The sequence below is a fragment of the Sceloporus undulatus genome, chromosome 5 (assembly GCF_019175285.1).
Source record: "Sceloporus undulatus isolate JIND9_A2432 ecotype Alabama chromosome 5, SceUnd_v1.1, whole genome shotgun sequence".
Taxonomy (NCBI): Eukaryota; Metazoa; Chordata; class Lepidosauria; order Squamata; family Phrynosomatidae; genus Sceloporus; species Sceloporus undulatus.
Genome location: NC_056526.1, coordinates 69,877,364 through 69,897,841, shown reverse-complemented (window position 1 = coordinate 69,897,841; position 20,478 = coordinate 69,877,364). Strand labels below are relative to the sequence as shown.

Sequence of the window (20,478 nt, the reverse complement as noted above, 5' to 3'; positions counted from 1 at the left end):
AATAACTATTGGTCCTGGAGTGATGTTTTAAGGCTTTAAAGATTTCCTCCTATCCTACCAAATAAGACTTTTTAGAGTGCTAGACAACATAGCACATTCCACATCAAGTTCAGTTCTGATTTATGTGCCTGAACAATCTTGCACTGGCTAAGCTACAGGGCAAGTTCTACTGCCTCATGTGGCAAGTGCTGGAAGACAGCAGTGGCACTCTGCCCTGCCTCAGCTGTTCCTTAAGAGCCTCCTAGCTTTTCGCTTCTCTTAAAGAACATAGCTATCCTTCATAAGCTATCTGCATCTCCCTAAACCAACCAGCTGTCCACAGGTTTGATAGTGAACGTTATCCTTATTGCCAGTGTTGAAGGAAGGTTTAATGCACTTCTGTTTCTCTCTGTGCTGAGGATCACAGGATCATAGAATCATAGAGCTGGAAGAGATCACGAGGATCATCCAATCCAACTCCCATTATGCAGGAATGCACAGGTTCAAGAAGCATCCTGGCAGCTGGCCATCCAGCAGGAAGTTCTTCCTAATATTAAGTGGAATCTGTTTTCCTGTAGTTTAAATCAATTGCTGCATGTGGTAGTCTTTAGAACAGAAGAAAACAAACTTGTTCCTTCTTCCATATAACATCCTTTCAATGATCTTATCCTTTGCCTGTAGCAGTAAAATGGCTTGACCTAGCCCTGCTAAGACATCTGTATGTCCCAGAGGCTATATTATAAAGCCTTCTCTTCTCTGTTGAACTGTGGATGCTACTTCAGCCTTCATTCATGTTTGATGTGATGCAAGCTCATTGTGGATCTGAGTAAATCACTTTACGACTGCATGTGCATTTGCACCACCGCAGATGGAACATACTCATCAGGAATGTGTCAGTCTGAACGTGTGCCCCAAATAGCATAAAATGTTAATTGAGGAGAATTTTTACAATCCCATATGCTTCCTGTGCTCTTATGTAAACCTAGATAGACACCAGTCACGTTCCCCAAGCTTGTCTTGGCAAGATGGTTTAAACAATAGCATCTGTACTCCACAGGTTATCCTTTCTGTAAACACAGAGGCCTCTTGTTATATGTAATGTTATACCTTGTTTCCTCTCGAGGTGGGTGGTATGACAGTTTCAAGCAGACTGCCTAGCTAACATCACTTTAATAGTTCTACTAGGAGTTAAGCAAAAATGTTCCATAGACCATTGGACTTGTGTGCCTATTAGGCTGTATATATTTCTGGGTAAAGCCCACAGTGAAATCAGAAAGATAATAATTTTTTTCATTATTATTAAGCTTGATCAAGAAATTTTCTTCCTGTGGTTACCAATGGCCAAAATCAAAGTTTCAGATACAATAAATTTGTTCTATGTTAGCACCTAGAGCAATTTACAGCACATTTCAGTATCATTCTAAAAATGTTTAAACTTTGGGGTTCTTGGAAGTGCACTTCTCTAAGCCTTTGTGTTCACATGTGGATGTACTTCTCATCACTTGATCATTAAGCACAATGACTTGAATGTGTATGAACAAATTCTATGGGAAAGCATTTGTTTTGTGGTTAAAAGAAGATTGATCCATGATATAATCACTACTTGATGCTAGTTACCAAGCAATGTATATGGAGCATTAACTGGCCCCAATAGTACTTTGCTGTTGCTGTCATTATTTCCTACGTGCAAGGTGTCAATTATGAAACTGTTTTGATTTTGCAAAGAGGTGCAGAACACTTCCCAACCAACTGCCTGTTCTTTTCTTTACAGTTCAAAGGGAAAATGCCTCCTCCTTGTGATCCAGTGTGCAAGATGGTGGAATGGATTCTTGCAGTCTGGCACCAACTGAATTCATGCTTGTCACGGCTTGGTGCACCTGAAGCACTTGTGGGACCAAATCATTTTCTGTCTTGTCCAGTGGTACCTGGCCACAGCCATGCAACTGTGAAGTATGTCTTTTTATATATATGTATATATATATTTTCATTAGTACTATAATGAGGAGACATCCTTCAGAACAATACTACTCAAACTGGTCATCCATGAACCATTGACTGCCAATCTGCAGCGAGTTTCTAGAAAAGAAAGAAACAGTTTTAGTTAATGAACACAAATTATAGTAGTAGTAGTCTCTGACACATTAGGGGGGAGGGGGAATGCAAGTACCCCACAGAAAGCCAGAGGAGTACTACTGCAACCTAACACTGAAAGCCTGTGTTTCTCCAGCCCTCCTTCCAGGTAGATGATGGACAAGATGGAAAAGCGGGGCTGGGTAAACATAAAAAAACCTGTACAAAGAAGTTTATTTGTGAGAGGCTTTGATAACCAAGGTATGCTTGTATATCCCAATAATCCATATTAACCCAGTTTATTTGGCTATATAGAAACTTTTAAATCTGATCTCCAGTATTTCATTTTTGAACCAACAGAAATAATAAACAGACATTGCAGGATTCCTGAGAAATAGAAATGAATAATGTTTTCATCAGGTTTAGGTAGGTCAGGTGAAGAGAGGTTACTTAGTTAAATGTACTTAACTATAGGTGAAGTGTTATGTATACCTATATCTAGCATGTTATGGAAGGATTGTAATAATCAATCCTTGCACTCCTCAAGAAAGAGTCTCTGTCAAGTGTGAGCACACATAAAGGATCTGGGGCCCCCAGAAAAATGCATGCCCTCTTTTTCGGGGAGGGGGGGGGCATGGACTGGCCCCAGGCATTTTTTCACAGCAGAAATGATTAGATGTTAATATGTGGTTTGGCAGAAGGAAAGATTGTGTCCAAAAAGATTTGAGTGAGGGACCTTAAAACAGAGAATGACAGATCCTCCCTCCCCTGAGCTTCGACTTTAACTTTTAACACAGACATAATCAGGAATGGATTTGTGGTGGCTCTGGGAGCCTTGGTGAGCCACTCTCTCTATACAGTCGGAAGACACGTTTCTCCTTCCATAGGGTAATTTCTGTACTTCCCTCGAACAAAGATGTAAATGGTTGGCTTAGGTTCCCATCTCAAAATCTGATCTCAAAATCTGATCATATTCTCAAAATTTAGAATTCATAGCACTGAGGTGGGGACACCCTCAAGGTTTCCAAACTCCTCCCCCCAACACAAACATCACCTCCCAAGTGCCATAAAATGAATAGATTCACCTCACCAACAGCACATTGTTTCTGGGTTTTGGTCAATTTATCTCTTTGGCCAGCAAAAATTAGCTCCAGGCTCCAACACAGTTGCCCACCCCTGGCCTGGGGACCTTAATAAGATAAATTTACATATTTTTCACAGTATAAGGCACCCATGTTGAGAAACCCTGGTAGACACAATGATCTTCTCCACATATCATTTACTTGGAGGGAGCGAATTGCTCCATGCTCTCAACTTCAGTATTAAAATTTGGAATCGGAAGACAGCATTTCCGGAAGACAGCCTTTCTTGTTTTGCCATATTATTGAAACTACTGTTATGAAGTTTACTGCCATTTTCAGTTTTCATTAAGGTTTTCTTTGTTAGGTTGGCTTTACTTCTGTTATGGTTTCAGTTCAGTATCATATTGGTTACCTTTGAGATGTATACATAAAATGAAATGCATACATGAAGAAATGCATATTAAAATGTGCAGAGTGCATGATCCACACCATTCAGTGGAACAGGAAATCTATTTATAGAAGAGCCATCTGTTCATGGAATTGCATAGCTTTTGATATTAGAGACATAGAAAACTGCCTTATACCAGGTCCATTTAGTCCAGTGTTTTCTATTCTGACTTACAGGAGATCAGCAGAAATCTTTCCCATCACTTACTATGTGGTTCTTCTAAGGGGATATGTTGTGGATTGAACCTGTGGATTGATCCTGGGGACTTTGGGGTGCAAGCATGTTCTTCTCCCATCCCCACCCCCTGCAATGATGGGGACATTGTCTCCTGTATCATTCACTGAATATGTAATTACTCCAGGGTTGTTCATTCTGCTTTTCAGGAATCATGAAAATCTGTGTGATTTGCAATTATACTGATTTATTTTTCTTTGCTGGATTTATAATTATGGTCTTTAAATTCTGAGTAGGTGCAAGTTATGGTACCAAATTCAACATACTGAAAACCTCAACCTTTTGTTGTTGTTGGGGTGGTGGTGTTTTTCAAACATGTTGCTAGCCCTGCTAGCTATAGAGGTACCTCATTGTGTATGCATGATATCTGGCAGTCTTGTTAAATTGTTAGTGGTTAAGAGCAGAACTTAAGCAGAATTTAGGACCTGTTTATCACTATCCATGACTAGCACTCACTTTAGCTCACTTCAGCAGTTAGCTTGCTAGACCTGAATGTTGAAATGCCATTTCATCTGTTTTCTTTTTTCGATGGTTCTCAGCAGATTTTTCTCCCCAGTCTCTAGCCTCAGTCCCTAAAAGTGGGAGCAGTGATTAATATGCTTTGGAATGATTAATATGAAGATGAGAAATCATCTTGCTTTTTGAACTCAGCATGGTATGAAATAAAATAAAATAATGTGATCTGAGACAATCAGAAAACATGAATACTTCTCTTTAAATATTTATTTATTTGATAAATAAAACATGAGTGAGTGCACTAAATATAAACTATCAGCAAAACGGCAGTACATGTGTCTCTCAAAAATGTCCACAAAATTGACATAGTAAATCAACATACTGTATATACATTTTTTAAAAACCATCTAGTCCAGTGGTTCTCAACCTTCCTAATGCTGCGACCCTTTACTACAGTTCCTCATGTTGTGGTAACCCCTAACCATAAAATTGCGGTGTCTTGGTTCGTAAGACCATTGGAAATATGTGTTTTCCAATGGTCTTAGGCACCCCCTGTGAAAGGGTTGTTCGACCCCCAAAGGGTTGAGACCCACAGGTTGAGAACCGCTGACCTAGCCCTTTTAAAGAGAAGGGCACATATTTGATGCAAAGGATAAACGTGTTAAATATTTTAAATAGGTAGGTGATAAAAATAAAGGCACATTTTTAAAAATACATTTTATGTTCTTCTCAGAGTCCTCCCTCCAGTTTCTCCTTTCTCATTTTTAGTTTAATTATAAATCCTTGAGTCTCCTGTTTTTGGCTTCGGCTCAAACTTTTAACTGCATTTATAAGCTAGCAATTAGAAATCTTGGAAACATAGTCAAGGAGGACTTGTTTGTAAAGTAGTTGAATTTCAGTAGGTGTATTTTCCCAATTCTTCCATAAAAAGATTTTGAAACTCCCTCTTTCTTAGCAGGAACTATAGCTTAGTGGCAGGACACATACTTGGTGTGCAGAAGATTTGTAGCTAGATCTTTGACATCTCAGTAGAGGAACATGTAGCAAGTGATGGAAGAGAACTGGAGGACAACTGCCACACACACCAAACAGTGCTTGGTTAGTTCTAACTCAGTATAAGGCAGCTTTCTATGGATCAAGGTCCAAGGTATGGATCTCTTTCCAGTTGTGTCACTCTGTCTATTCAAGTTTTTTTTAATGAATATTGGTGCAGTAATTCAGTGCATCCAGGCCCAGGAAACTATGTGCCAAATGAGATGAAATTATCAGACCAATGCTTCTCAGGCTATCTGATATGTGGGACCAGAAAGAAAAACCATCTTTTTCCAATTGTGCCAGAAACCAACACCATATTTGTGCCTATTTACAACAGTTGCTATGTTTCTTTCTTGGAAACTTGTCAGGTATCAGCACCAGTCCAGGGACCACCACTTTGAGCAGCATTGATCTAGGCTACCCTGTGTGAATCACACCACAGGTTGTGATAAAGACTTCAGAGAGGAAAGTGTACACATCCACAACCATTGATTTTCTTTCACATATTGCACTTCAGCTGAAGAAATAGACTTAGTCTATGCAAGCTTATACTACCAATTCCTTTACAAGTTTTGTTCAGAGACGGTTTGTCTTTGCCTTACCCTGAAAGTCACAAGTGGGTTTCCATGATTGAGTGGGGATTGGAAACCTGGTTTCCAGAGTCATAATCCAACACTTAAAGCACTACACCATACAGGCTCTCCCCTCCTTTATGAATTTGAAAGCTATTTTGGGGTGGGGAGTGGGGGAGATTTCTTCATGGTTTAAAAAATTAAACTTAGCCTTCTGGATAAGAAGTAGTTTAGATTGCCTTGTCATAATGCAGAAAGCAGATGCAAGTAGAGTAATTTCCCCCTATCCTTACCTAGCTCTTCCTTTCTATTTCAAAATAGCCAGGCAATTCAAGGGCAAAGGTCTATAGAGCCTGTAGAAAACAAGGGTTGAATTATATTGGTTCAAAATTTCCTGTGTGAAGTTGAAACAGCACCATTCTTTTCAGTAAAAGTCACAATAAATTCCTATAGAGACAGGTGCTGTAAATTTAAGTGTCCCTGAAAGTCAAATCTCTTCAAATAGCTGCTCATTCCAGTTATCCAATGCTTATGGTTATTCAGTGCTGTAGGGAAAATACTTGGTAAATAAATATCATAAAGTATAATTCTATATATGTCACAGGTTCTAATGTTGCCCCCCCCCCCCCCCGCCCCGGTCTAATATTCTGTGATTGGAAAGTGTCATAATTCAATACTAATACCAAATCTTGCAGTTTGGAGACATTTTTGAGGCAACTTGGCATTTTAAGACGATAGGTTGTCACTCACATTCAAGTGCTGATTTGTGTGCCAAAAGTGAAGCTAGTGTTGTTGCCAACAGAGCAACCTATAACCTCTGGGGTACTTCTTGTTGGCACTTCACACTTTGACACTACCAGTCCTGTTAGGAATGAGACAGGGACACACTCTTACATAAAAAAATGTTTGATAAAGACACTTGAACTACTTGGGATGAAAACTTTGCAGTCTTTTTATCAGGTCTCAAGAGAAAACTTTTCTTACTGAGTGTTGCATGATTACTTCCAAAGACTTTGGTGTGTCAGTTATATCTGGCTGCTGTAGTCATGTCTTTCTGACATTCCCCCCCCCCCACCTGTGTGTTCCAAGGTGGATGTCCAAATTATGGAACACCATCATTGCTCCACGGGTTCAAGAAGCAATTCTCTCCAGAGCTTCTCTGAAAAGACCATCTACACTGGGACAGTCGGCAGTCAAGAAAACACCAAGCCAAGGGCAGCAGGCTGTGGTAAAAGCTGCACTCAGCATTCTCCTGAATAAAGCTGTACTGCATGGATGTCCGCTTCCCAGAGCAGGTGAGACATAGCAAGTGCATCAGACTCTCTAGAACTAAGGTGTGGAGCTAAAAGAAAGTTTTAAATCCAGCAGCCCTGGAATGCATTGATCCCTCCCCTGAGATTAGCCCATAAATTCAAGGCACAGGGTTTTAGAACAATCAAATTAATCTGAGTGAGCCACATCCTTGGTGAGGATGGGGGAAAAGAGGGGGAAAAGAGTACCAATGAGGGAGTGATTCCCAAGCACAATATGGATATCATTGAAAAGTTAACTTGTGAAGAATCGAGGGGGGAGGGTTGTTCAGTTCATCCCATGACACTAGACTGGTATGGCCAGTCATATGGGTTTCCCTGAATTTCTCCCTTTCCCATTGTAACTGCTTTTAACTTTGGAAAATACCCTAACTTTTTCCTTTTCCCCTGTTTTTGTTCAGTCAAGTGTTATGGGTGGTTTAGTTCAGACAATGGGCAGGCACTCTGGTTGTTGACCACTAGGAGGCAGGTTGGCCTCTGGTCTGAGTCTATTTCTTCCTGAATCTTTCTCTGTGTCCCATTCTTCTGTGTTCCCTTTCCACACTGCTGTCTTTCTGTTTTTTCTTATTTCTGCCTGTTGTTATATTTCTTTAAGAAAACAAAGTTGGTTTGTTTTAACATATGGGACACCTGATTTATTTCGATTGTGGCAATTAAGGAGTCCTTTCCCATTTCCTTTTCAGTCTTTCCATTAATCCGTGGGACTATGGCAGAGTAGACCATTATGAGGTTAAAAAATAACCTGGGGAACACTCTTCTAGAGACGAGTAAATACATTGGCATCAGATTCTAGCATTATTGCCCCAATTTATTTTGTTTTCATTGTTTCAGAGCTGGATCAGTACATTGCTGATTTTAAAGGAGGGAACTTCCCCCTTTCCATGGTATCAAATTACAAGAATTGCCCCAAGAAAAGAGGGGAAAGCATTGCTTGGAGAAAAGTGAGCACAAGTCCTCGTAAGAAGTCAGGACATTCGTCATCTCCATCCTGGAGTAAAAAAGAGGAAAACATAGAAGGTAACAGTTGATGGGATGAAGACAAATAGACCTTGAAGTAATGGTAGCAAGGATCAGAAAACTCAATTTAATGGCAATATCCAGACATTTAATGAAAGGGCAGTCAAAGTCCTTTCATCTCTGAACATTTTGCCAATAGCCCAATGAAACTGCTGGATATTTATTTATTTATTTATTTATTTATGGTTGCACATTTTCTTGATGTTCTGGGGATATCTATACAGCCTAGTTAAAATATACAATTTTATTGATAGGCATCAGTGAGGATTCAGATAGCTGCATGGGTGTCAAAACTTACCATCTTTTCTCTTGTGTAGGTGTCAAGACGAAAAGCATATTGCAGGAAAATGGCAACAGAATGGCTTCTCTAGCAAAAAAGTAAGTTAAGGGGTCAGGTTGGACTGGAGAACATAGCCATGAATACAATTAAATAACTGCACTATGTTTCTACGAAACTCGGTTTCCAAAATGCCCCTCTCTACCATCTCCAGTGATAGCTTGGATTGTATCTTGTAAGAGATAACAAACATACTAGGTCATATTCTTACATAGCTTACATTTTGTCCCTTTTATGGGACATTTCATAAAATTGATTGCTTGGTTGCCGGTTATCAAAATATTGGCAGGCATACAACCCACCAGCTATGTGGTGAAGGTGAGCTGTTCCACCACAATTCTATATGAAATTGAAAAATAGAGGTATAGCAATGTTCATGTTATGTTTACTATGTCCACATGCAAATCCAGATCCTATATTATGGTTGTTGATGGTGAGTGAGATGCCAAGACCATCTGAAGCCTTTGATATCTGATAATGCCATCAACTGATGTTGTATATGTGAACTGGCATGTAGAAACTTGTTCTGGGAAAGCAAATCAGTAAAACTGAGATATATAGGTTCAACTCAGAATAGATCTGCATTGAATATTGTCTTGGTGGCTTAGTCAACCTTCCCTACTTCCATGGATGTTAGTTCCATTAAACTGCAGGAAAGAAATGCCATTTTTCCACACTCCCATCTTACAGACTGCCACCTTTTAATTCTGCACTTTTTGGATAAATCCATATTTGTTCTGTTTTGCTTTCTAAGAAATACAGAAGATGATCCACTAAGTGTGTTAAACCTGGAACAGAAGCTGTCTCTTGGTTCTGATGATGAAGTAGACCTTGTGCAGGAGCTTCAGAGTATTTGTTTAAGCAAATCAGAATCTGACATAAGCAAGGTAAATTGCTGGCCCCTCCTCTCCATAACATAGCCTACCTTTTTCACTACTTGCTTCTTCCCTGCTGCATCCTAATACATCTTCATTTTTCCCCATTTCAAGAAAACATCTCTTGACTCATTTGCTCCAAATACTATCCTATTATGCTTCTACCCTTTGCTCCCAAACTCCTGGAGTGTGCTGCTTGCTGCTACTTTCTCAATTTCTCTTACATCTCCCCTTTTGTGACTCATGGATTCTGCAACTTGGATTCTGCCTTCTGCTCCCTGCCAAAACTACACTTACCAAAATTGCTTATAAGAAATCTCAAATTCAGAGTTCTTAGCCTCAGTGATCTCTCACCTATCGCTCAATAAATTTAATCAGCCTCTCTTGGTTGATTCCCTTCACCCCTGGTTTTCTTGAGTCTGTCCTCAACTATCTACTAATTTTATACTCAACTTTGCCAGGAGGAGAATTTCATTATTTATTTTCTGCCCTTGCATTGTGCCCCTCTATGATGTAGCAATCATTATCATTCTATCAAGTGTCATGACTTTCAGCACCATCTACATGTTAGTGAGATCTAGTCCAAAATTTGCAGTTATCTAGCTGATTACTTGTGCTTGTATGGTCCAGCATCTTCTCAGACTCAATGTATCCAAAACCAAATTTCTCATTCATCGTCACAGCCTCCCCACCCCCTCACATAATCTCTATATCTGTTGCCAGTCTCACTATCCATTTTGCTGAATAGGCATGTTTTTGATTCTGTATCACTTTGATTAGTCTGCTGCCATAGAATTATAGAGTTGGAAGTGACCACGGGGGCCATCATATCAATATTCAGTCTGTCACTGTATTCTCCTTGTATAAGACTATGAAAATACAGCTGTTCCTTTATGGCCTGCCAGCAAAAAAAATGTATCTGTATTCTACTCATCTCACATATTCACCCTTGCATTCCTTTATTCTCTTTTGAGGGACGATTGGACAGACTCATTAGACCTATATCATCTGTCTTTGGAATGACTCATTAGCCCTGTACTTTCTTTCTAGAACCCTGCCATAGTAAGTCAATTCTTCTCAGAGTATGTAAAAGTTAACCAACTACCACTCCAAGAATCTCTCAAGCAAAAAGGCATTTGGCCATTTGCTGGGAAATTCTAGGAACTGTAGTGCAAAAAATTAATGATTCTCTTACTCATCAAGCTGTTTGTCACCTTTCTTAGATTTCTTAAATTCCTGGACAGGTTTCTTGGCTGCGCTCTAACATAAATTCTGCATCCTTACTTTCATAGCACCCTCTTTATCTTTCCCTGCTTGTGACTTCCTGCTTCTCTAGTGCCACAAGTTCATCTATCCAAAGAGCTCCTTTTTCCTTAAATGCCTCCTCTTCACACTATGCATAAAATTCTTGAAGAACCCTTTTGAATGATCTGCATGATGGTGCTGCTTATGATGGTGCTGCTTTTCCTTTAAATCTCTCTTCAAGATCTCCAAGACATTCCCATAAAGTCCACAGCATAGTCCTTTGATTCCATCACTATTAAAACTAAACATAACAGAACTGACAGTATAGTATCCCAGTTTTACCATTGCTCTCTTCTTTTATCTCTGTATTGCCTCTATTGCAATTTTTTAGATATAAGTATCTCCCACTTTTTATTATTACTCTGTCAAGCCCCATACACTTAGAACAGAGATGGACAAAGTGTGGCTTGTGGGTTGCAGATGGCCCCAGTGCCATTTTTGTGCCCTGTAGGGTTCCCAGCAGTAAAACAATGGAAATTTATCATTTCCCCCCATATCCTCTAGGGAGCATGGGGACATTTTCATCATATTTTCTTCTCCCTGGCCAATTTTGGCCCAGAACAGATCTCTTAAAACAGTACATGAACTGGAAATGTCTGGAAAAGGTCTCTCCTGGGCTTAGATTGGCCCAGTAGAGGTAAAAATATATAGTGAAAATGCCCCTTCCATCCCCTAAAGTTTATGGGTGGGTGGGTCAAAACATGTTATTTTTGTTTTTGTGGTTTTTGTTTTGTTTTGTTTGCCCTCCCCCCCCCTTTTCAGTGGATAAGAGGTTCAGTCCGCCGAGATCTCCTGGAAACTAACATGCCCCCTTGTTGCCTACTTCTGATTTACATAATGGTGATGATGATGATAATGATAAGAAGTGTTATATTAGACTTGGTTCCTGACTCCATATTGCAGTGGAACAACCAAGACTTCTAAAAACACACTTTGCATGGTGTCTTCACTATGCGATGGCCGTATCACATATTTAGCTCATGATGCAGATAGAAGGCAATCCTGTGGAAACATTCTGTGCTACTGCCACAAATGCTGGTTGCTGTCCCATGGACATTCAGGACTGTGGCACACATTTGCCACACTGTTCACATTAGCCTTCTCATGGAGGCCATACTGTATAGATTGCTGGAAACACTTTTAGCACAGCAAATCACTGTGTCAAGTTTACAATGTAGATTACAACAGTTTAAGAGGATTACCAAAATATATTGAAAGTGGCATGTTTGAATCATTGGATTATGATGGAAGTATTATTGTTGTTTAGTAGTGTTAATGTCATCCATTTGGAAATTCACAGTGGAGACACAAAAAAGTATAAGATAATGAGATTTCCTTTTTACTCGGCACTATTTCCATCATCTCAAGCAGCCTGGTGTGAGTGGGAATTAGGCCTAGAGGATCACCCCTGCTTTAAATTATTGGGACTTCTGGAAATAACTTTTCTCTATCCTCCTTCCCCACCAAATCTTATTCAGATAGTTGATTCAAAGGATGATCTGATGAAGATGATCAGTACTTCTCAGAAGGATCCTGTGTTTTCAGCCAACATCATTAATACAAATACATCAGCATCACAGCAGGTATGTCTACATGCATTCAGATCATCAGTTCTGAACTGCTTATTAATTTGGAAACAGTTAAGGCAGATCTGAAGACATTGAGTTTAATCAGTGTGTGGTAGCTGAAACGTTTTCTGTTGTTTTTGTCCTTGAGGCAGTGAAATCTTTCCACAAATCATGCATAGTTCAGCAAGGAAAGAAGAGAGTACCAAAGGCAGGTTTGAGATTAATCAGAGAGGTGGAATACTAACGGAGACAGAAATAGCCTAGAAAGAGGAACAGACAAAAGAGATGGTGAGCTAAGAAAGATAAGAGCATAAATTAAGTGTGTGGGTGAAAGAGAGAGAAATGAAAAGAAATTTTCCTATGGACTACTAATTATTGTGGCACGTTCTTAAGGGATTTTATTCAGAAAACAAACTTTAAGAGATTCATTTCATTTGACAATGATGTGGTATAAAAATTTGGCCTTACTCTTACATTTTCCCAGAAATATTTATTTTTACTGGCTTCTCTGATAATTTTGACAGAGTACATGAAACAACAATTTTCTATGACTATTTATAATTTAGAAAGGATTTCCAGTAGTGCTGGGAATTTTGAAATCTCTTGCTTATTTATTCATACCAAAGTCCAGTGAAGTAGAGAGCAAAGCTATGAGATGAGCCCTGCAAATGGAATTCCTTAAGCAGCCAGCAAGAATGCCTTGTTGCAGGCAGATTCACCAGAGTTCTATTCTAATAAAATGTTTCACATTAATTACTATAAGAAAGAAAGAGAAATGCTGTGGACAGAAAGGGGCAAAACAAACTGCAGAAATAATCCAGTTTGAGACCACTTTAACTGCCCTGGCTCAGTGCTAGGGAATTTTGGGAACTGTAGTTTGTTGTGGTACCAGAGCTCTCTAACAGAGAGGCCTCAGTGTCTCTCATAACTACAGTTCCCAGAATTTCCTAGCATTGAGCCATAGCAGTTAAAATGGTTTCAAGATGGATTATTTTTGCAGTCTGTTTTGGCCCCAAAACACAGGAGTTTTATCAAAAATGCTCACCACATTGTACATTAGAAAATTTAGGTGGTGAATTGACACTCATATTATGCATGGTGTACAGAGGTTTTGACAGATAAACATTACAAGTGTGCAGGAGCAAAGAAATAGCCCAAAGTATAATTTGAGAGAGAACCAAGCTTTTAAAAAAGGTATGTTGTAAACTCATATTGTGCAAGGTCATGTTATGGGGAAGCTCTTCTATAACCAAACTGCCACAACCAAAAAGATCTTTAATAATAACTCATTTCATGGTGCAAGGCTTCTGAAGAAGATTTTAAAGTGTAGGTAAGTACACATGGAGGAAGTTTTTGGGAATTTAAAGCTGAAAACTATTTTATTTATTTATTTTTTGTATTGGGTCACAAATAAGCCTGGGAACCGAAGCACAAGCATTTTGTAAAGTTTAAATTTATAATCTGACAGCCCTATTCTGGAACAAAGGCCATTTCCAAACTATTTTTAAAGGCAGACCCACATATAGCAAGCAATACTTTAAACTAGATGTTTACAAGAGTGGGAAATGAGCATTGTGTCCTAGGATATTTCCAAAGCATGGATTTGTGGAAGCCAGTGTGGTGTAGTGGTTTGAGCATTTGGCTATGACCAGAGTTCAAATCCCCACTTGGCTGTGGAAAACCACTGGGCAGGTCACATTTTCTTAACCTCAGAGAGAAATGCCCAGGGATATCCCCTTTGAACAAATCTAGCCAAGAAAACCCCATGATAAGGTTGCCTTAGGGTTGCCATAAGTCGGAAATGACTTGAAGGCACACAATGATGTCCACAAAAGATTTGTGGCTGGAAGCAGGAGGGAGAGTCCACTCTGAGGAAAAATTGTTGACAAACTGAAGACTCTCCAGCACTACGATGTGAGGATTTGGCTTCAGCCATTCATGAACATGCCTAGATATAGTGAACCATCCAGATGGCTGCAGTTACCATAGAAACTATAAAACACAGAGGAAGCGACTGATTCAAATTGAACTGAGGAAGAGGTCTTGTTGGAGGTTACAATTAGAACTGCTAAATTGCTAAAAGACATTTTTTGTTTCTCTCTGAGACTATTGCCTTCTACACTTGTGAAGCGAGAAAGAGGGAAGTCTCCAAAAAGATAACCAGAGCAGCTGGAAATTGCTACAAAAACAGCATCAAAAGGCACTCTGTTTTCCCCATACAAAGTAAATAGAAGATTCTGGGGAAGTGGGCAGGGATTTAGACATACAGTATAGGAAATCACTTACTTTCTTGCTTATTTGAAATATATCCTGCATTTCTTTCAAAAAATAGAGCTCCAAGCAGTTTGCAGTAAGATTAGACTAAAATTAAAAATTAAAACTCAAAATAAATTGAAATATTGCAATGCGATTAAATGAAAACAATACAGAAAGTATAGTATGCACATGCACAAGTTCCAAAGGCCCTTCCTTATAAACTGTTCAATTACATGAAGCCTGAATAACAAGATATTTGCCTACCAGCCAGGATTGCCAGGTGGAAAACAGGACAGGTCTCCTGTACAGTAGTCTGCACTAGGTTTTGGTTCTTGTACCCCCTGTGGATACCCAAATCCATTAAGGTTTATGTCCAATTAAATAGAATGGCATAGTGAAATGGTGTCCCTTACATGAAATAGCAAAATCAGGGTTTTCTTTTTTGAATTTTCAAGACGTGGATGGTTGAATCTGTGGATAAAGAATCTGTGGATATAGAGGGCCAACTGTATCTTGAATTGTTGTGTGGAAAAGGGAGTTTCAGCAGGTGGAACCCTGTCCTGTTTTTCATCTAACAAACCTACTGACCGTGAAAGGTCAACCAGGACCCTTTCACACTTTGCAGCTATAGTACTATATTTCACTTGAACTGCCTTGGCTATCTCCTGTGGAATGCTGGGATTTATAGTTGGATGATGTGGTAGAATTCTAGATTCTTTTGCGGAGAATTCTAGATACTCCTCCCTAAAATGCAAATCCCAGGATTCCATGGGCTGGTGCTGTGGTAGTTAAAGGGGAATATAGTGCTGTAATTGCGTAGTATAAAAGGGTTCCGGGGCTATCTTCCCTTGGTAGAAAGCCCTCTCTTGCTTCCCTTCTAGACATGCCTCTGAGGGTAAGGGAACTATTATCTCACTAGAAGATCTCAGAGCTGGGGACCCATTCACACTACAGAATTATAGCATTCTTATTCCACTTTTACTGCCATGGGTCCTTCCTATGGAATTCTGGGATTTCTAATTTAGGGGAGATGTTAAGAATTTTCAGCCAGAGAGTGTTCCAGTGCCAGTTTGATGAGAACCAGTGTGGTGTCATGGTTTAAACATTGGACTACACCTCTGGATGAAACAATTTAAATCCCCGCTTGGCCATGGAAACCATCTGGGTGACCTTGGCAAGTCAACAAATCTTGCCAAGAAACTCCCATGGCAGAGTTGTCTTAGGGTCACCATCAAATCAGAAATTATTTTAAGGCACACAACATTGAGTATTGCTATTCTGCCTTTTAAAAAAATAGTTATGTATTATAATGTGATTTGTGAAATGATATAACTCTTAGCAACAAATGCTTGCTATTACAGTAGAGCTTCTCACTGATTTTGAGTCTGATATCACCCTAGCAATGCTGGAAATTCAGGACTATCTCTTAATTTTGTACCAGCTTTGTACCTGCTGTAAGTTGACTCCTTCCTCACCCTTTGTTGCTCTTCTGCCAAAAGAATTTAGTCAACTGAGCAGGCCACTCTGTTGGTGGATCAGTCAGAGGATGCCAGCAGAAGATGCTTGTGCCTAATCCTGACCCCTGCATCTGTCACATCTTTGAGTTAGGAGTCCACTGCCCAGTAATAATTAGTTATAAAGACATTTCACCAGATGTACCCTGCCTTCACTGTCTAAACACCTTCAGCATAGACACTGCCTGTTTTTAAAAAACAGTTGTTTTTGCTTTATCTAGAATTGTGCTCTATTGTGGAGTAGCCCCACCAGTATTTAGTAGATTTCCCTCTCCTTGGTGAAGGTCATGAATGTGTTAGCAGGTTTCAGTATCCCAATTAGAAAGCAGCAGGCTAGCTTGGTACGAGTAAAAAATGCAGAAAGCAGATGGCTGTGTCAGTTATGCCTGGGGCTCTTCCATCTTGCTCCTCATTGTATTTTCTGTGAATGTTAGATGGAAGAAGAAAGAAGGAGAAAATGTTCATTTAAACATAGCAATAAAGATATTGCCTGGAATTCACTGTTGCAGTTATGAATGCATTGTCTATATTTATGCGTCCGTAACTGATTTGTATGTATGATCCCTATGTATTCACAATTATGGCACTATTGCCACGACTGTAAAAGTCCCCTAATCCAGTTTTACCAGACAACAGCCCCTTCAAGCAATGGAGATCTCTTCTCCTATCAATAGGGTGCAGCATATAACTACATTTAAAAAGAGGAAATACCATTAAAAAATAAAAAGCAATTAAAACAATGCAGTCTGAGAGAGCACAGAACCATTAGCCTATTGTTTAAAAACTTGCCATTTTAAAATATGAATATGAGGAAAGGGGTTCTATTTTTTAAAGGGAGAAATAAAAACACCTTTGTCTGCTGACAGAAGGACAACAGGGAATGGGCCATTCTGGTCTCTCTTGGAAGAGAGTTCCAGATTCTGGGGTAGCCACCAGGAAGGCCCTCTCACACATCCCCACCAACCATGCTTTTGACAGTATTGTGTTATGGTACCCCAACTGTGATATGTATTTCTATAAGAAGCATGCTTAGTGCCAACTTTACATGTATGTTCATTCCAGGCCCAGACCTTCAAACTTAAATTTGAGTAGATCTCTGTTCTGTATCTGCTAAGTGAGTTTCATTAGTTTTATTTAGGGCACGGGTTCCCAACCCTTTTGCCTCATAGAGCCTTTATTTCTATGGCAGAGCCCCTAAGAGGCCTAACCTATGTCTTACAAGTTAATTGTGTTTAGGAGTATATATAATAATATATTATTATTCATTAATTTCATTCAATTTTTATTTCTTTCATTTTCCTGGACTGGCCACGGAGCACATGAGAAGTGCACATGGAACCCTAAGGGCTCCTTGGAGCACAGGTTAGGAATCCCTGATTTAGGGTATTGCAGTGTTCTACCTTGTTATTTTAATATTGTTCGTTTGTATTCTTGTTTAATATGGCTACCCATCCTCTGCATGTTTTTCCTTCTCCTCTTGGTAATGGAAGAGATATATTGAGCATATTAAGTTGAAATACATGTAGGGGAAAAGGAAGAGAGGGAAGAGAAGGGATTTGGCATAGCACTCCCATATTATGTGTTCTTTATAATACACTGGTGCCTCGGGATACGAAATGATCGGGTTACGAAATTTCCGGGATACGAAAAAGTTGGATTGGCAAAAACTGTTTCGGGTTACGAAATATTTTTCGGGTTACGAAATTCATTTCGGCGCGAAATTCAAATGCTGCAAAGTGCAGCTATAGGCTTTCCAGTGCTAACGGAAAGCCTTTTCGGGTTACGAAATTTTCGGGTTACGAAAGGAATGGCGGAACGAATTAATTTCGTAACCCGAGGCACCAGTGTACAGAGCTTTGTCCACATTTTACGAAGCCCTTAATTTATTATGGCCAGGCTCATTACATCTGTCAACAGCTCCCAGTTAACAAGGCTAGATGCAATCTTGAGGTCCATAAGCTGTATGCCACAGAATACTTCTTGGGTATTCTGGGTTCATCCACCACTATCTTGAACCAAACTTGTGAATAAACCTGGCTCAGTTTGGAAGGCATAATTTTCAAGTAATGTGATTAGCTTTAATAAGTTACTCTTCTTTTTTAGTAACAGGTAACAAACAAAATTGATCCTGCATGCTGTAGTGGTTTGAGTATTGGTCTATGACTCTGGAGATCAGGGTATGATTCCCCACATGGCTGTGGAAACTGACTGGGTGACCTTGGGCAAGTCACATACTCTCAGCCCCAGAAGACCTCATGATAGGTTTGCCTTAGGGTTGCCATAAGTCGGAAACGACTGGAAGGCACACAACAATTGACAAAGTTACATTTCAAAAAGTAACAAAACAAGTGGGAACAAAGTCCTGTAAACAGTTTTGAGATCATTTTTAGAGACAGTTTGGCAGTAATTTTTCAGATATTATGACATCAATTTTAGCATGGTGGTGTTTTTAAAAAAAACATTGAAAGTTAATTTTAAACAAGTAATGTGCGGTTCACTGAGTAATACAATAAATGACTGTTTATATATTGTGATGAGCACTGACAATGACAAACACCATAATAAGTTGTGGGAAGAAATTATTTACACAGTGTAATTTATTTCCTAACACGCATGCATAGGATTGCCTTGCCCAGTAGCAGAAAGAGGCAAAGTCTGAAATCCAGGCACAACAAACTGCAACACAGGGCTCCCCATTATCATCTACAGTCAATCTAAATTGTTCCATTTCATTCAATACATCTGTTACAGCTAGCATCCAAAACTTTGCATGAACTGAGGGCTGTTGAACATAATAGTTTTGCTTCTTTCTTCTGTCAGGAGCAAACACATTCATACTGTAAAATGTTGATGTATTAACAGGATGGGAATCCTAGGATCCGTCTTCTCAGCAGCAGTCAAACTGTGGAATGCAGCAACAGTAAATCAAAAACTGAGTCTTTGAAGAGTGGTGTTTCAAGAGTGAAATCTTTTCTTCCTGTGCCCAAAAATAAAGTCAGCCAGTCTTCTCAGAAAACTAAACGAAGCAGCAGCAATACAAGGCAAATAGAGGCAGTCAGTGACTCAAAAGAAGAAATTTGGAACATGCACAAAAAAATACAACTTGAAAAATATGAATAAATATATATCCATCTACCGTTCTTCCTTCCCAGCCACCCACCCCTACTTTTTGCATAATCAATTATCCTGGAGGTCAAATTCATTCCTAAGTGTAAATAATTTTTAAATGGCTTTCTCAGTTATAATGTATCTATGGGACCACAGTTTAATTTCTATGTAAATAAACTGTTTATAATGAAAATATTAGATTATATTGAACTTTAGAAGTGGAAGGTGATAGCTTCATAAATGATTTTCTAATTTGAAAATGTTTTATTAATTATATTCAGGGGTATCACTACAGAAAGTGTGTGCGCAGCTGCACACTTGTGTAAATAAATATTAAATATATTGGATTTCATCCAGAGGTACTTGTGTACAAAAGAGTTAGTACTACGTGTGGTGCATCTGTGGAGACACATTTTCTCCATTGAATTAAGAAGCAGATAGCCAGTTTGGAAAGACCAACTGGCTATCCGTACCATATTGCTAGTGTGGCTGTTTCTATGTTTGCATCACCTTATATACTCAGAGACTAATCTGCAGGTCTGCTTTGCTAGTCTGTGTGGGGTTTCCATGAGGCAGAATCTTCTGTCAGTTTCCACATGTGGAAAGTAAAGCAGTGAATTTGCATTTCCTATGTATCCTGCAAGGTGTTGCTCATCTGAAAATTATATTCTGTATGTTTAACATCCTTGCCACCTGCAGAAAAGGATCTCTGGATTGGGACTGTAAACTTTATATAGTTACATGCTGAGTTTCCTGTGTTATATTGATACATTTGGTTGCACAATTCTGTACAGTACTGGCTTAAAAGCTAAAATAATACCTTTTAAAGGTAAACATATATATATATGATTTTATATCTGTATATATATTCTGTGTTCACTTTCTGAAAAGTGAATGGAATGTGGCAATAATGGGGAGAATTGGGAATACCTGCCCAGTTACTTTCAGTTATGAACTACATTAAATATTTCAATTGCCCATATTATTGGGTAGTTTGGTTTATTTCTTCTCTTTTGTTGCTTTGATTTTGCATTCCAGTTTCAGTATGGGTTGATGATTTGTACAGGCTTTCTTTTTCTGTTTTAAAAACAAACTCCAGAGCCATCATAATAAGCAATCTGCGGTTATTTGCCTGATAACTTTTTTGGGTGAGATTATGCAAAAAAGAACATCTCTAATTACAAAAATTATTGTATACATTATAGAAACTTTCCCCCATTTTCAATTTGATGTGCACACATACACACTAGGAATTCAGGGCATTTTACACACTATGGTTATCTGTTATCAGGCAAAAAAGAGCAGCAATAAC

The 20,478-nt window shown here is 39.1% G+C and overlaps 1 protein-coding gene across 5 annotated transcripts in view; it reads left to right on the top strand.

The window, feature by feature from the left end:
• The window catches only part of CTTNBP2 (cortactin binding protein 2), a 126,063-nt gene extending 105,915 nt beyond the window's left edge, over nt 1-20,148 (top strand). For 2 of the 5 annotated variants that reach the window (XM_042467196.1, XM_042467199.1), the window contains 7 exons: nt 1,751-1,929; nt 6,966-7,171; nt 8,018-8,203; nt 8,521-8,581; nt 9,295-9,427; nt 12,199-12,303; nt 18,921-20,148. In XM_042467196.1, coding sequence (XP_042323130.1) covers nt 1,751-1,929; nt 6,966-7,171; nt 8,018-8,203; nt 8,521-8,581; nt 9,295-9,427; nt 12,199-12,303; nt 18,921-19,178 — 1,128 coding nt within the window. In that variant the 3' untranslated portion in view covers nt 19,179-20,148. Of the gene's footprint in view, nt 1-1,750; nt 1,930-2,206; nt 4,719-6,965; nt 7,172-8,017; nt 8,204-8,520; nt 8,582-9,294; nt 9,428-12,198; nt 12,304-18,878 lie in introns of those variants that run through there. The other 3 variants (XM_042467197.1, XR_006103979.1, XM_042467198.1) reach the window with 3 other exon arrangements.
• Nucleotides 20,149-20,478: the final 330 nt, after the last annotated feature.